The following is a 15367-nucleotide window of genomic DNA, read 5'->3' as shown; positions in this document are numbered from 1 at the left end:
CCTGTGGACATGCTTCCCAGAGCCACTGTCCATCTTCAAAGGAGGGACCACCATTCTCAGAACTCCTCTAAAGGTCTCCTTGAACGTGCGGCAAATATTCTGCTTCCACTGGACTGAGTGACCTGGAGCGTGGTTTTTTTTTTTTTTTTTTTTTTTTTTTGGTTTGGTTTGGGTCTAGGAGTATTTGGGTTTTTCTCTGTCATACAGTTAACAAAAATGAATAACCAAGCCGATATCGTGTTTCCTCCTAGCTCCACCCCCAAGTCCTTTGTGACGTCTAGAGACCTAAATGACCTGACAAGAACATACTGGCAGACCAAAGAGCAAAGAAATGTGTTGGCAGCCATGCCACAGCTCCGCTCGCCTGATGGGCTTCACTGGCAGTGACGGTGTCCCTCCAGAGACCATCTCTTTGCTCTCAAGGGCTTGGTACTTACAGATCAAATAGCAAGGCACAGTAGCCCGGCTGCACCGGCAGCATGTCCTGACCAGCAGAGTCTCGGTGCTGTGGCACCTGCCATCTGCCCCCCTCTACTGAGCATGCCATCGCAGTACCGGAGCCGGACTGCAGTACAGACATTACTCTGGGTGGAGGTGGGTGGGGTGGGGGGAGGGCTCTGCTCACCTCCTCTGCTTCCATGAAAGCAAAGTTTTCCAACACATCTCCCTGGTTTTTGTTTCTCTAAGCAAATGTGCTCCTACTTTTTTCTTTCTCTTAGCAACCTCCTTGTGTTAACGTGGAGGAAGAGATGCCCTGCCCCCTCTCGTTCATCTGACACAGCTCTCTGGAACCCCACTGCCCGTCACTCTATGATGCAAGGTTTACTGACCATCACACACCGCTACTCTGTTTGCCGCCCTACGTTTCCGCTGTGACATGGCTATTGCCTGCCCCACGTCCATAAGTAGAGCTGGGCTTAGAGTAGTAAGGACCCTGAAGCATGCCCATGGCCCCAGGGCCCCTTCTGGTGTCTGGCATGTGGAGAGATGCTCCATAAAACTCCAAGGCGAAGGCAGGCTACACACTTCAGTGGGGAAGTAACTGAAGTGAGAAGACTTGGAACTGGCTTTCAGCCCTGATGCATGTGTGCTACTGCTAGGACCTCGAGGAGTCACTGGACTCTCTCTCTCCCCCAGGCCCTGAGTCACCCACTATGTGACTCACCTGCACAAAGGACTCACCCAGTTTACAAAATATCAAAACACTTCCACACGTGCTAACCTCCAGCGCACCTCTCTTACCACCCATGTGCCTCCTTTGGAACCCCAGACCTCCTTTTGAGAACAACCAAAGAGCAAATACACTCAGGAAACTGGCAGGCATGGGGCTGGCATCTCCTGATTAGCATGTGGATTCCTCTTTCACTTGGTGTTAAACATGATACTATCACCCTGACTGCCCTGAGACTGGAGGAACACCAAATGAGAGTCCACCGGAAAACACTTTGTAGACTATGAAGGGCTGTCTACATCTCCATCTGGTCCGCAGTTATCTTGGAGGGATCAGGGCCATGAAGGAGGGAAGGGACTTTTTCTTAGTTATAGCTCACCGTCTATTTAGTTGAAGAGCATGAAAGAATGGGGGATTCTGAGCCCACCCAAGAGAGCATTTCTCCCAGTGCATCCTTCAGAATGTCTTACAGCAAATCCTCACCACAGTGGCCTGGGATTCACTCCCCGGCCCCTTTAAGCGCACACCCCATCAGCTTTGCTCTTCAAACCCGGCCCCATCGCTCACAATTGGAGGTCCATTTCCTCTCCTCTTAGCATCGCAGGCGTCCCCCAGGTAGGACGGAGCAGTCTGAAAGTAAAGGCCGGGAGAAGTATGGGCTCTCTAGTATGAGGGTTTGCGTGACCTGGTATTTATGGAAAATTGCATGTGCTAATGAACCTGAGATCCATCAGGGCTTTCTGAAGCCGGGAAGGTCTCTGTCAACAGACCAATTAGCACACAATTATTTTCCCCTTCTGAAAGCTTATCTGAGGCACTCTTTGAACATGCGTGGCTGAGTGAACTGCACTTTCCATTACCTCTACGGGCCTTCTTTATCATCTGCCGGAGCTGTCGGCCTCTTCTACAGAGAAGGCTGCGGGATGCTCTTGCCCCGTCCTTCAGGGGCTCTGGGACTTTCATCTCTGAGCCCTGGGGAAGGGGCTTTGTCACCTCTTCCTGTCTGCTCCAGGCAGCACTGGGCAGGAGGACCCTGGCCACCCCTCCCTCTTCTTTGCAGTTCCTTACTTGTATAAGAAGGAGAGAAAGGGTCTCAAACAGACTAGCAATGAAAAGAGCTACGACCTTGGGATATCCTGAAAGCTGAGCGAACCTTCTTACTTTTGGAGATCTGGCGTCTGACTCACTCGTCCATCAGAAAATGAGCATGAGGACCAGGGTCTCTGTCTCCTCTTCATTCCTATCCTGGGTCACAGTTAATAAGGGGAAGCTACTCACAGCCTCGCAGTGGCCTAACCGATTGCCTTCTCATAGAACTGACCTTTGGAAACAGCAGAGTAAAAGTGCTAACGTCAGAATGCACTGCAGAGTGCTGAACAAGGTGGCGGTGTGGTGGGCACAGGTGGCTCGGTGGTAGGTTGGAAAAGGAGCGGGAGAGAGAGGGGAAAGTTCCTTCTGTGGCTGTTCTCCGACATGGCCCCTTTGGGTCCCATTCTGCCCTTCATAAAGCTTATTAGCTCACACTCTGCCTGGATCTGATTGGAGAGTGAACAGTTCAGGAGTGGGTAGGCAGAAAAGCATGTAAAAAACTTGTGACACTTTGGTGGCCAGCTTACCTGGAGGCAGGAGCAGGCCAGACTCCCGAATGCACCCTGCCACACCTTCCCTGACATTCAGCTCACCTATTCTACAAGGACAGGCTTCCCCAGAGTCACCGGGCTGGTTCTTGGCCAACACATGAAGAGAAGAATTAGCCTCGAAGTGCATGTGGCTCTGTCTCCCCAGTCCAACCTGGCAACGATCCAGTCACTCACTTGATAAGAAATACTATTCGTCATCTAGGGTTCACATGTAGGGGGAGGCAGGCCCATGTGGACCAGCCAATACACTGGGATTAGAGAAACATATTTCTCCTTGCCTACAAGTTTCTTACTGGCAATGGCTATATTTATCTAGGAGTTCTTGATACTCTTTTTTTTTTTTTTTTGGTGGTACTGGGGTGGAACCCAGAGGCTTTCTACCTCCGGGCTATACTCCCAGACCTTTTTTTGTAAATTTTATTTGGAAACATGGTCTCACTAAGTTGCTGAGAGCCTCACTAAGTAGCTGAGGCTGGCTTTGAACCCGTGCGATCTTCCTGTCTCAGCCTCCCAAGCGCGGGGATTGTAAGCATGCACCACCACGCCCGGCTCATGATACTCTTTAATATTTGTTAAATAACAAAAGATACTGAATGAAAGAATATGTCATATGAATCCTAGTCCTGCAGGTGACTGGTAGTATGGATTTGAATACAGCATTTAGCTTATCTGGGCCTTGCTTTCCTGATCTATAATGCAAGGGCAACAATACCGATGTCATGGCAATGCAATTCATTTTGCTCCTCACTCTGAGGAAGACAGATCACAATATATACTGGGCAGACTGGTGTGTGTTTAGAATACTTAGTTTTTTTTGTTTGTTTGATTTTTAGAAGAGTGAAGGCATCTTCTGTGGTTTAAACTTATTTTATATTTTGCATCCCTCTGATCTGCCTTGGAATTAGAATCAAATTTTAACTCCAAAGTTAAAATCTTTCTGCTACCCCAAAGCTCGGTGATCTGGGGCATCATAGCTCTCTGAACTTTGCTCTTCATTTTAGTAGTGAGATTCGTCCTAGAGAGTTTCTACAAAGGCTGAATAGGACAGAAACCATACAGAAACCATTTCTGCTCTGTCCTGGTCTCAGTCCTGTTTTGCTTTCTGCCTGGGTCTTGCTGCCCCTCTGAAACTGTCTCCAGGTGCTCTTGTCTAGAGTCACCTTTCTTTCTTCAGTCCCCTTCCTCTTCCACTCTATCCTGACTCATCCTTCGAGAGCAGTTTGTGATTCACTTCCTCCATACAGCCTTCTCAGACTGCGTTAGCTCCAAGAATCTCTCCTGTCTCTCTCCCCACTGTATTTTTAGCCAGTAGAACACCATCTGTCTCCTGATTACTTTGTTCCATGAGCATTTTTAAGCCTAGGTAAACAAAATCCCCTCAGGATATCTCAGTACAGGGGCATCCCCCAGGGTAACCAGCTGGATGCTACTAGACACATGTACTGTGCACTTCTGAGCCACTGCATCCAGGCCTTTGCTTCTCTTTTTTTCTTCATAGTATGTTTCCCTTCCTGCCTTGGGCGCAGCTCAGATGGTGTTTCCCCTGCTACCCTTTCTTGTTTTCCCTTTGTTTAGAGCTATACTTTTCTCAGTGACCAGTGTGACATAGTCTTCTGCCACTACTTGGGTTTCTGCTGGTCACTTGCGTATGTATCTGCTTCCCTAGAGGACTTGTTACATAATGTGTACATTTTTTGTGCCCAACTCCTTATCCTTCAAAGTCCAAAACGCATTATTCATACATTGTCTAATTGATTGAGTACCTACTGTCAGCCAGACATTGGGCGAGCTGCTCTCAACAACACTGTGAGCAGAATAACATGAGCTTAACTATGTGGAGACTATAGTATGTGAGACCCAAACATGAACCAAGTACTCCCAGAAAAAAACGATATAAAACTGCAACCCAAGCCAGGCACAGTGGTGCACACCTGTAGTCCAGATACTGGGGAGGCTGAGACAAGAGCATTATAGGTTTGAGACCAGCCTCAGCCCTTTAGGGAGACACTCAGTAACAGAGAGAGAACTTATTTAAAAAATAAAAAGGGATGTAGCTCAGAGGTAGAATGTCCCTGGATTCAATCCCCAGTGCCACAAAGAAAACCAACCCTACAACTCATGTGCCTGCAGTGAAGTCGAGGTGCCTGGAGCTACCAGAGGAGGTCAGAGGGATCGGGATAGACTGACTTGCAGCACTCCAGCAGGGCACCCTGTGTGTGTTTGATGGACTGTATGGACTTGAACAGGGGCTGCTTAATAAATGCTCGGTGATTGGTTAATGGATTGTTGGGAAAGACTTTGGAGATCCTGAGAAGAAAGGGCCTCGGGCCCACATCACTCTTATTACATAATTATTTCAGTGCATTTAAAGCTCCTCATTTTTCATCTTATACTTTAAACATCAGGGAAAATTGATGGGCCAACTTTATAATATTTTAAAATGACTCGATGGTGTTTTGGAATATTACATGGCTATAAGAGTTTATGTATATTTAATCTACTTATTAAAATATGCAGTAAGCCCAGGGCTGATTTTTCTCTAAGGACATCTCAGTGCCGAGGTGGGACTTAAATGTTTAATACTAATAATAATACCCATAAGTCATATTTCTCTAGTGCTTTTCATCTTCAGGAACCCTAAAGCCTGAGAGCACCACATCAGGTGGGTTCAGGTAGCTCCCGGCAGGTGAACAGGGACTACGTGTGGCCCTGCCTTCCTCTAGGGGTAGGAAAAGGAGTGACACCACTTAGATTGTACTCCTGCTCCAGCTCCCTCTGCCTGCACTGACTTTGCTCTTCCCAGACACAGATTCCCACTGGCTGTCCCTGAAAGGTGCCAACTTACATACCACTGTGCCACCAGCCATACAACACAGATACTCAGTGTCTTGGGACAAGGAAGCAAAGTGACTTCACTTCCTGGGTGGAGAAGGACAGATGCCCTTCCCTTGACGAGATGAGGCTAGGTTGTGGAACCTCAGCTGGCTGGCTGGAGAAGGGATGGGCAAAGGGACAGCTTCTTCTTGTTTTCTAAGTCCATATCTTGCCTTTTCTTCCTCTAGGTCACAGAGACCAGGACTGGTCCTCTGGGCTGCAGCAACTATGACAATCTGGACTCAGTCAGCTCCGTCCTGGTACAGAGTCCAGAGAACAAAGTGCAGTTACTTGGTAAGCAGCTCCACAGTGGTTTGCAGAGTGCTCAGACCTGGTGGGAAACCTGGGTCACTATCGAGCGAGGGAAGGTCCCTCTTTCCCATTTGGTTAGGCCCTTCTCAATACAAGAACTACAGCAGGTTATAGCATCTAAATTTTCCATTATTCTGTGTGTGTGTGTGTACGTGTGTGTGTGTGTACGTGTGTGTGTGTGTGTGTGTGTGTGTGTGTGTGTGTGTGTTACTGGGGATTGAATCCAGCAGTATTATACCTCTAGCTATATTCCCAGCCCTTATAATAATTTTAACTTTTTTTGTGTGGTACTAGGGATGGAACCCAGGGGCATTCTACCTCTGAGCTACACCCTCAGCCCTATTTTTTATTCTTTATTTTTTGAAGTAGGGTCTCACTGAGTTGCAAAAGGCCTCACTAAGTAGCTGAGGCTGTCCACAAACTGCTATCCTCCTGTCTAAGCCTCCCAAATGCTGAGATTACAAGCATGTACCACTACGCTCAATTATATTTTTGATTTTTGAAACAGAGTCTCATTAAGTTGCTGAGGGCCTAGCTGAGTAGTTGAGACTGGTCTTGAACCTACAATCCTACTATATCAACCTCCCAAGTATTGGGATTATAGGTGCATGTGCCACCATGCCAGACTTCCATTATTCTTTTGAGAAGGCTTCCAGTGGTTTGTTCTACACCCAAAATACATTGCTCCTATCACATGACACCCAAATCCTTCCATTTATTATTTTTCTCAAGCTTTCTATCACTATTGAATATGAAAAAGCATATCCATTCTTGTAACCTTAGACCTAGCTCAGTGATCTCCTTTGTTACCCCCACCCTACACAAAAAATAAAATACTCTTGTGCTTTATCCTAAAGACACTTTAAAGAATAAGTCACCTTTGCACAGTGGTTACGGGGTCGCTAACTAGCTCCGATGTGATCCACAAGCATTGAGGCCACCCACTAGTTGCTGAAACTGAGAGTGGGCCCTGCCTTATGATATTAGGTTATGATCTTCCATGGGGACCTCAAAGCCAGGAGAAGAGTTTGAGAGGAACGAGAGCTTTTGGGCTGAAGATAGAATAAGCAAAACCTGGAAAGAGAAAGGAGAACGAGCCACCCTAGATCTGAGGAGGGAGGTGTACATTGCCTGCTCTCCGTTCCCCAAGCATCTCAGAGGAAGCGCTATGCAAACGGAGTCAGTAGGAAAAGTTCATTTTTCTCAAGACCTAATGGAATTGGACTCTGTTTAAGATATTATTGTCTCAGCATTACAAAATCAATAGCCCTCACCCAGGATCCACGATTACAATTCCAGGCAACCTGAGCCAGACGCAACCCAGCAATGCTTTAGGAATCAAAAAATACATAATAAAGATGAGTAAAAGACTCTTTTATTTAGAGCTACCTAATACAATTAGCATTGCTCTTCTCCCGTGTCCCTGGATGGGCTGAGTTTGTGTCTGGAAATTAGCAACGAGTGCAGTTCAAATGTCTGGTGGTTCATTTGGAATAGTTTATGCCATTTAATTTTATAGCCCATCACTCATGCAGACATTGCTCAGGGCAATTATTTTATAGCAATGGGAAATGTTCTGGTAAGGAGGAGGGGGTGGGAGGTCCTTGAGGAGGCTGTGGGGGGAGGGTGTTCAAGTGCCATGGTGGGAACAGAGTCACGAAAGGAAAATTTAGGAGCAGCTCAGAATAGGAGGTGGGCCTTGAGCAAGAACAGCAAACACGCACAGCTGCTGACAACTTAAAGTTATAGTATGAGGACTGCCAAGACTGAGACACACATTTTGAAGTCTCTGAGTTCCTGCCAAGGACAAGGTCAGGGCGTGAAAATAAGAGTTCTCTCTCTCTCTCTCTCTCTCTCTCTCTCTCTCTCTCTCTCTCTCTCTCCCTCTCCCTCTCCCTCTCCCTCTCCCTCTCCCCATCTCTTTATCCTTCTTTTCTTCCTTCTTCCTTTATTCCTTCTGTCCTTTCTCTCTCCTTCCTTCCTTCCTTTTCTTTCCTTTCTTTCTTCCTGTGGTGCTGGGGATTGAGCCCAGGGGCATTCTACCTCCAGGCTATACCTTCACCCCTAATTTTTTTTTTTAATTTGGAAACAGAATCTTGCTAAGTTGCTGAGAGCCTCACTAGTTGCTGAGGCTGGCTTTGAATCTGTGATCCTCCTGTCTCAGCCTGCCAAGTACTGGGATTACAGGCATGCACCATCACGCCCATCTGTTACAATACTTTTGAGGAAAAGATCATATTCTGACATCCTCTGATCCCTCACTCCCATGGCACCAGCTTTCACCATATCCCTACTGGGGGAGCTTCCTATAGGCTTAACCTGGAACTTGGCCCAGACTGCATCTGAAGGCATGCCTACCCTTCATTCCTCCTTGGGTAACCTCCTAACATCCACCTCTGTGTGGCCTGGAGCCAAGTAGGATTATGTTCTGCTACCAGTAAACTCATATCCATCACAGATGGATGAAAAGCTGACGTTTGGAATAATTTAGTATATTATACCCATGATCAGTAGAAACCAGTTGAAAGATTGTTGAGAGCCATTCATATATATCCAAGCCCAGCTGGTCCTCAGGGAACTGACAAGCATCCTTTTTTCAAATTTCTTTGAGATTTTAATCGTACTGGGATGGGGAAGCCATTCCCAGGTATGTGGCATGATCTGATGGACAAGGAGAGTATCTGACACCAAGAAAGATCTACTAATGCTGTGACTTTGTCTTTGGGTTTGAATTTCCTTGCCGATAAGAACCATAGTATAGCCGGGGCATAGTCGGATACGCTTATAATCCCAGTTATTTGGATGATGAAACTGGAAGATCAAAAGTTGGAGACTAGGCTGTATAGCATAGCAAGTGTGTGTCTTGTAATAAAAAATAAGCTAGGCACAGTGTCCCACATATGTAGCCCAAGTACACTGCAGGTTTGAGGGCAGCCTCAGCAACTCAGCAAGACCCTCACCAACTTAGTAAGACCCTGTTTCAAAATCTAAAGAAAAGGGACAGCTAGGGGTGTATCTTAGAGGTAGAAAGCCCCTGGGTTCAATCCCAATACCAAAAATAGAATAAATAAAAAGGGATGGGAATATAGCTCAGTGGAAGAGTGTGTATGGGTTCATTCCCCACAACCAAAAAAAAAAAAAATCACAATAAAACCACAAGTGTTCATTGCAACCACCTACATAAAGAAGGAACTTGGTATAGTGTCTGGCCAGTATACACCCACAATGCCTGTCTTTACCTCTGAACCAGGGCCTCCTCAGTCACCAGGGCTGACATGGGAGGCCCCAGAGGGCCAACAATTCAGCAGTACCCAAGCATGCCTGGTTACCAGAGGCAGAGTGAGCCCATCAAGCCTTGCCGCCTCCCCAGGAGGACTGTGAACTCCTTTATCTGAAACATCCTCCTGCTTCCATCCTAGAAACCTTTAGCTAATAAGCCTCTTCTTAGGATACACACACTCTCAATTTGGCCAGTGGAGGGTCTGGCTAAGTGCTGGGCTTTGGTGCTCCTCATCCGCATTTTCTGACCCTTCTCATCTGTCAGTGAGGCAGCCATAGCCCTCCCTCCTAAGTAGCTCAGCAGGATCGGGCCCTGGGGTGACCATTCTTGGACCCCAGACTCATAAGTCAGCAGAATCCCAGCTCAGGTTCCTGTGGCCTTGGGTGTGAGAAGCTCAGGGCCCACTGCTCTGCCCAGCGATTCCCTGACACATCCTTTCCCCAGGCCTGCAGGTGCTGCTGCCTGAGCACCTGCGTGAGCGATTTGTGGCTGCTGCACTCAGCTACATCACGTGCAGCTCTGAGGGGGAGCTGGTCTGCAAGGAGAATGACTGTTGGTGCAAGTGCAGCCCCACATTCCCAGAATGCAACTGTCCTGACGCCGATATCCAGGCCATGGAAGACAGCTTGCTGCAGATCCAGGACTCCTGGGCCACTCACAACCGGCTGTTTGAGGACTCAGGTGAGCAGTCAGCAGGCCCAGAGACCTGCCAAAGAGAGGTGTCTGGTAGGAGCTAGGCAAGAATAAGCGAGTCATTCAGCTGGGGTCCCAACTGAGCCACCAGCAGTCTCTGTGACCTTAGCAAGTTCTGCCACCACTCAGAGCCTCAGGGGTTTGCTTTATCCTTTATGTAAATGGTTAAAATACCTACCTAGTCTAGACAGTGAGTTGTAAGGGCTTAAAAAGCTAAGATAAATATTGAGGACACAGATCTTGTATGTCTTGTTTGTTATAAAGTCCACAGTGCCTAGAACAAAGCTTTCAAACATGTGCACAAAAACACTTCTTGAATAAATGAAGCATATGGGATGGTTCTAGGTGGCCCTGATGGAAGCTAGCTGTTGCTCCTTGCTGTTATAACTAATATAAATATTACCTTAAGACCTAGATTCTGAGGAATTGGTTTAGCGTCTTTACCCTATCGTGAACTAATTTTATGACCTTGGGTTAGCCAGGCAGCTGCTCAATGTCTCAGTTCCCTCATCTGTGAAAAGGGAGAGTGGTAATAATAGGCTGGTAGAAGTAGCTTAGAAGAATATCGCATTCCAGTCCCCCAACCACATGCTTTGGGCTAATGGTGGTGGGATGTGTTCTAGAGAATGACTTCAGACTTTTCACCTCCATGTATTAGAGCTAATGAGTAAGTGAGAATATCTAGATCTCCACCAGGGCCCCAGTGAAAGCAGAGTAGAAGATGGAGACCTTCGTATGATTTCAGAAAACAACACGTGCCCAGGGAACTCTGGGAAGAAAGACTTGGAACTTAGAACCAGAAAGCACATTGCTTCTGTGTTAGCCATGGAAAGAACCAGAGAAATGAAGAGTATATTAGAGGGTGGGAGGGAAGGCTGTGGATGGAGAGGCCAGTCTGAAGGACTGAAATGTTTCTAAGATGACCTCTGAGCTGAGTGCTGGACCTCCTCTGTGCTGACATTTGCCTATCTTCTTGCTTACCTCTTCCATCATGATATCCAGGTATTCTTGAAGAAGACAAGACTGAGACAGTGTTGTGATATCTTATAAGGAGATAAAAGTCAGGGAAGTGCCCTATCCCAAGGCCATTGCAAAAAGTAGGACTGCTGATCCTTCTGATGATGAGAGAGATCTGTTTTAGAATTTAGAAGTATATGGGATAGAAAGAATAGAAAAAAATCTCGAGACCATGTTTTATAGTATGTTAATGACTTTTCAAGGAAGTTATAAGAATCCAGGACAGTGGATATGAAGTCTTCTTCCTCATTCAGTGACTCTGAAGAATATTTTAATAATACTCTAATTCTCACTAATTTCCATTTGAATAAGTCCTTGTGTAAAGTACGGGGTGTCGTTAAAGTTCTTGGAGTTAAATATCCATCCATCTATTCATCCGTCCATCTCCCATCCCCCATCGCCCTCCAAGGACACTGCAGAGCTGCTCCCTCCACTCAGCTCCTGTGTTCTCCCCCACAGAGGAATTCCAGGCCCTGCTGAAAAGGCTGCCCGATGACCGGTTCCTGAACTCCACAGCCATCTCACAGTTCTGGGCCATGGACACTAACCTCCAGCACCGCTACCAGCAGCTGGGAGCCAGCTTGAAAGTGCTGTTCAAGAAGACCCACCGGATTGTCCGCCGGCTCTTCAACCTCTGCAAGCGCTGCCACCGGCAGCCTCGCTTTCGCCTGCCCAAGGAGAGGTGAGCACCCTGGGCTGTGGCGCCAGAGCTCAGCACCTCCCCTGTGAGGGCCTGTGTCCATCATGGAAGGTCAGGCAGTGGTGACTCACACTGCCTTTTGATCCCCGTAATCCTGACCTCTTTGCATGTGTCATTCTTAATTGTGAGTTGTGTCTGCAGCAAAAAAGAGGAAAAAGAAAGAGGCTAATTTTACTTGCATCTAAATTATAGTAGATTTAAATACTACTCTAATAATACTCTAATCTCACTCATTTCCATTAATAAGTCTCCTAGGAAAGTAAGGGGTAGAGTTAAAGCTCATATACCAATGGTGTATAAGAAATACATGCATTGCACTGTTTCCAAAAAGTGACTGCTCTGAGTCAAGAAAAGAAAGACTGCTGAAACACATGCCCCCAAGGACAGAGGGGGACTCATTTGTCATAGGTATCCATCCATCCCTCTATTGAGTCACCTATTATCCCCACCTACCCATCCACCCATTATCCATTCATACATCTGTCTGCCTGTCCATCCATCCATACATACATACATACATACATACATACATACATCAAGTTTTTACTAAGTTCTTGTCCCATTTAGTTATAGGGGATATTACTGAGTAGAAAATATCAAACATGAAAACTAGAAAAAATATGTAGCCGCCACTTAAATTCACGATAGCAGAACATAATCAAAGAGCTGGTCTCCAAGAGGCAAAGGCCAAAGAGGAAAGCCCCCTTGAAGAAGGAAGTCTTGGCCAGATTGTGCAGGAAGAGATGGGATGGTCCGGTTCACACAGGGTAAAGAACATCCCAGCCAAGGGAGCTACCTTCACAGCAACCCAGAGGTGTGACTGTACCCGAGTCCCAGGGCCCATGAGTGGAGAGGGCAGGCCAACAAGGGTTTGGAGAGGGGTTCATTTTCCCCACAACTAATTGTAAAATATCTATCACATCCCAAAACCAATCTTGATCTCCTAAAACATGATAGCCCCATGTTCTAGGTATTTCCAGGAATATTTAAACCAGCAAACAAGCACAGTAATTTTAGATACTTATGATTGTCATAGATTAAATAAAAATGAGATGATATAATAGCAATTGCATTGTTTTTCTAATGATACCAGTAAGGACCTCTCCAAAGAGGTAACATAAGAATTTATAATTAGTTGTGGGGAAAATGAACCCCTCTCAAAACCCTTGTTGGTCTGCCTTCTCTACTCATGGCCCCTCCCTTACTTGGGACTCAGGTACAATCACACGTCTGGGTTGCTGTGAAGGTAGCTCCCTTGGCTGGGATGCTCTTTACCCTGTGTGGACCAGACCATCCCATCTCTTCCTGCACAATCTGGCCAAGACTTCCTTCTTCAAGGGGGCTTTCCTCTTTGGCCTTTGCCTCTTGGAGACCAGCTCTTTGATTATGAGACCAGCTCTTTGAAATGAAAATTGTAAAAGTCAGTCATAGGAAATGGGTGGAAAAGTGATAAAAGCAGAGAAAATAGAAAGAAAAGAGACTCTGAAGTAAGAATGGAATTAGCAATGAAATATTTGAAGATCCATCTAGTGTAGAAGGCTGAAAAACCTAGATTTGATATCAAAGATGTCAGAGATCTTCCATTTCTTGAAAAAGGGAAGATTTTTGAAAAAAAAAATCTTCCCTATTTCTAAAAAGGACTTGGAAGAAATAAATCTGGCTGCTTGCATTGTGAGTCTGATGTCAAGTATTCCTGGGTGAACCTATCAGACACAGAGCTCCAGGGTTCGCCCAGGTAGTGCAAAGGAACAGCCTGGAGTTTCCATCATACAGATACCTTGGGGCTTTCGTCTTTGTCGCTGCGTTCCCTGAGCATGGGTCAGCGTCCTCAGGCTCCTAGAGAGGGTGTGATACTCAGCTTCCTTTGACTCTGGCTTCATTTGTATCTCCCCTCCCAAGGTCCTTGTCCTACTGGTGGAACCGAGTCCAGTCCCTCCTCTACTGTGGAGAAAGCACTTTCCCTGGCACCTTCCTGGAACAGAGCCACAGCTGCACCTGCCCCTATGACCAATCTGCCTGCCAGGGCCCCATCCCATGTGCCTTGGGCGAAGGGCCCGCGTGTGCCCACTGTGCGCCAGACAATAGCACACGCTGTGGGAGCTGCAACCCGGGCTATGTGCTGGCTCAGGGGCTCTGCCGGCCAGAGGTGGCTGAGTCCCTGGAGAACTTTCTTGGGCTAGAGACAGACCTGCAGGACCTGGAGCTGAAGTACCTGCTGCAGAAGCGGGATAGCCGCATCGAAGTCCACTCCATCTTCATCAGCAATGACATGCGCCTGGGCAGCTGGTTTGACCCTTCCTGGAGGAAGCGCATGCTGCTCACCCTGAAGAGTAACAAGTACAAGCCCGGGCTGGTGCATGTGATGCTGGCCCTGTCCTTGCAGATCTGCCTCACCAAGAACAGCACCCTGGAGCCTGTCATGGCCATCTACGTCAACCCCTTTGGGGGCAGCCACTCTGAGAGCTGGTTCATGCCTGTGAATGAGGGCAGCTTCCCGGATTGGGAAAGGACTAACGTGGATGCAGCTGCCCAGTGCCAAAACTGGACCATTACCTTGGGGAACAGGTGGAAGACCTTCTTTGAGACAGTCCATGTTTACCTACGGAGCCGCATCAAGTCCCTGGATGACAGCTCCAATGAGACAATCTACTATGAGCCTCTGGAGATGACTGACCCTTCCAAGAACTTGGGCTACATGAAAATCAATACCCTGCAGGTCTTTGGTTACAGCCTGCCCTTTGACCCGGATGCTATCCGGGACTTAATTCTCCAGTTGGACTACCCATACACTCAAGGTTCCCAGGACTCTGCTCTCCTGCAGCTCATTGAGCTTAGGGACCGGGTGAACCAGCTTTCTCCACCTGGTAAAGTCCGGCTTGACCTCTTCTCCTGCCTGCTCCGCCATCGACTCAAGTTGGCCAACAATGAGGTGGGCAGGATCCAGTCCTCCCTGAGGGCTTTTAATTCTAAGCTGCCAAATCCTGTGGAGTATGAGACAGGCAAACTCTGTAGCTAATGGGGGCCTCCTCCTGTGCTGGGCAGAGACAGGATCCACAAATCTAGGGTGCAAAGAATCCAAGTCCTCACCTTAGTGCCAAGAGGGTGCTCCTGTGAGACTTTCAGCACCGAGGAGATTGGACTTCGAGGCTTGGATGGCAGCAGGTGGGAGAAACATGGCCACTGCCCACACGCACGTGTGCACATGCACACACTTCACACACTCACAGGAAGGCTGTAGCTCAGCAGCCTCAGATCCGCCAAGTTGGTGCTTTCTAAAATGAATGCAGTTGGAGGAGGGGAGCCGAGGAAGAGAGAACGAAAAAGAACCAGCTAAATCATGAAACGAGAAAAATCCTCCACAGCAATTCTTGTCTCTCAAGAAAGCAAGAGGGGACAGAACCAGGAGGGGTGGGAGTTCTTCCTCCCCCCGCGGAGTCACTTTTGTATTCTTTTTAACCAGATTTCTTAAAATGTTGTTGTTTCGTGGCTGCCCATATTGGTTCTTACTTTTTGTATGCTGCCTCCCCTGAGTCCTTGTGGCCACATGCTCAGTGCTCCTGGAGCACTTCCTTAGAAAATTCCAGAAGTGCAACCAGCAGAGGAATCAACTAAGGGCAGGTGGCAGCCTCCTTGCTCACCCCGCCTCTGGGCCCCTCCAGCCTCTGGGCCTCCCCAGGCTC

The 15367-nt window shown here is 47.4% G+C and overlaps 1 protein-coding gene across 1 annotated transcript in view; it reads left to right on the top strand.

The window, feature by feature from the left end:
- Positions 1-14703, top strand: part of BRINP2 (BMP/retinoic acid inducible neural specific 2) — a gene marked incomplete at both ends in the record, with an annotated part of 41437 nt that extends 26734 nt beyond the window's left edge. Inside the window, 4 exons of the mRNA XM_080699624.1 lie at positions 5874-5979; positions 9722-9958; positions 11447-11669; positions 13587-14703. Coding sequence (XP_080555750.1) covers positions 5874-5979; positions 9722-9958; positions 11447-11669; positions 13587-14703 — 1683 coding nt within the window. The remainder of the gene's footprint in view (positions 1-5873; positions 5980-9721; positions 9959-11446; positions 11670-13586) is intronic.
- Between the last annotated feature and the right edge of the window lie 664 nt (positions 14704-15367).

This window comes from Muscardinus avellanarius (genome assembly GCF_963383645.1).
Source record: "Muscardinus avellanarius genome assembly, chromosome: 7".
In the NCBI taxonomy this organism is placed as follows: Eukaryota; Metazoa; Chordata; class Mammalia; order Rodentia; family Gliridae; genus Muscardinus; species Muscardinus avellanarius.
Note: the sequence above shows the minus strand (reverse complement) of the source record. Positions and strands in the feature narration are given on the sequence as shown.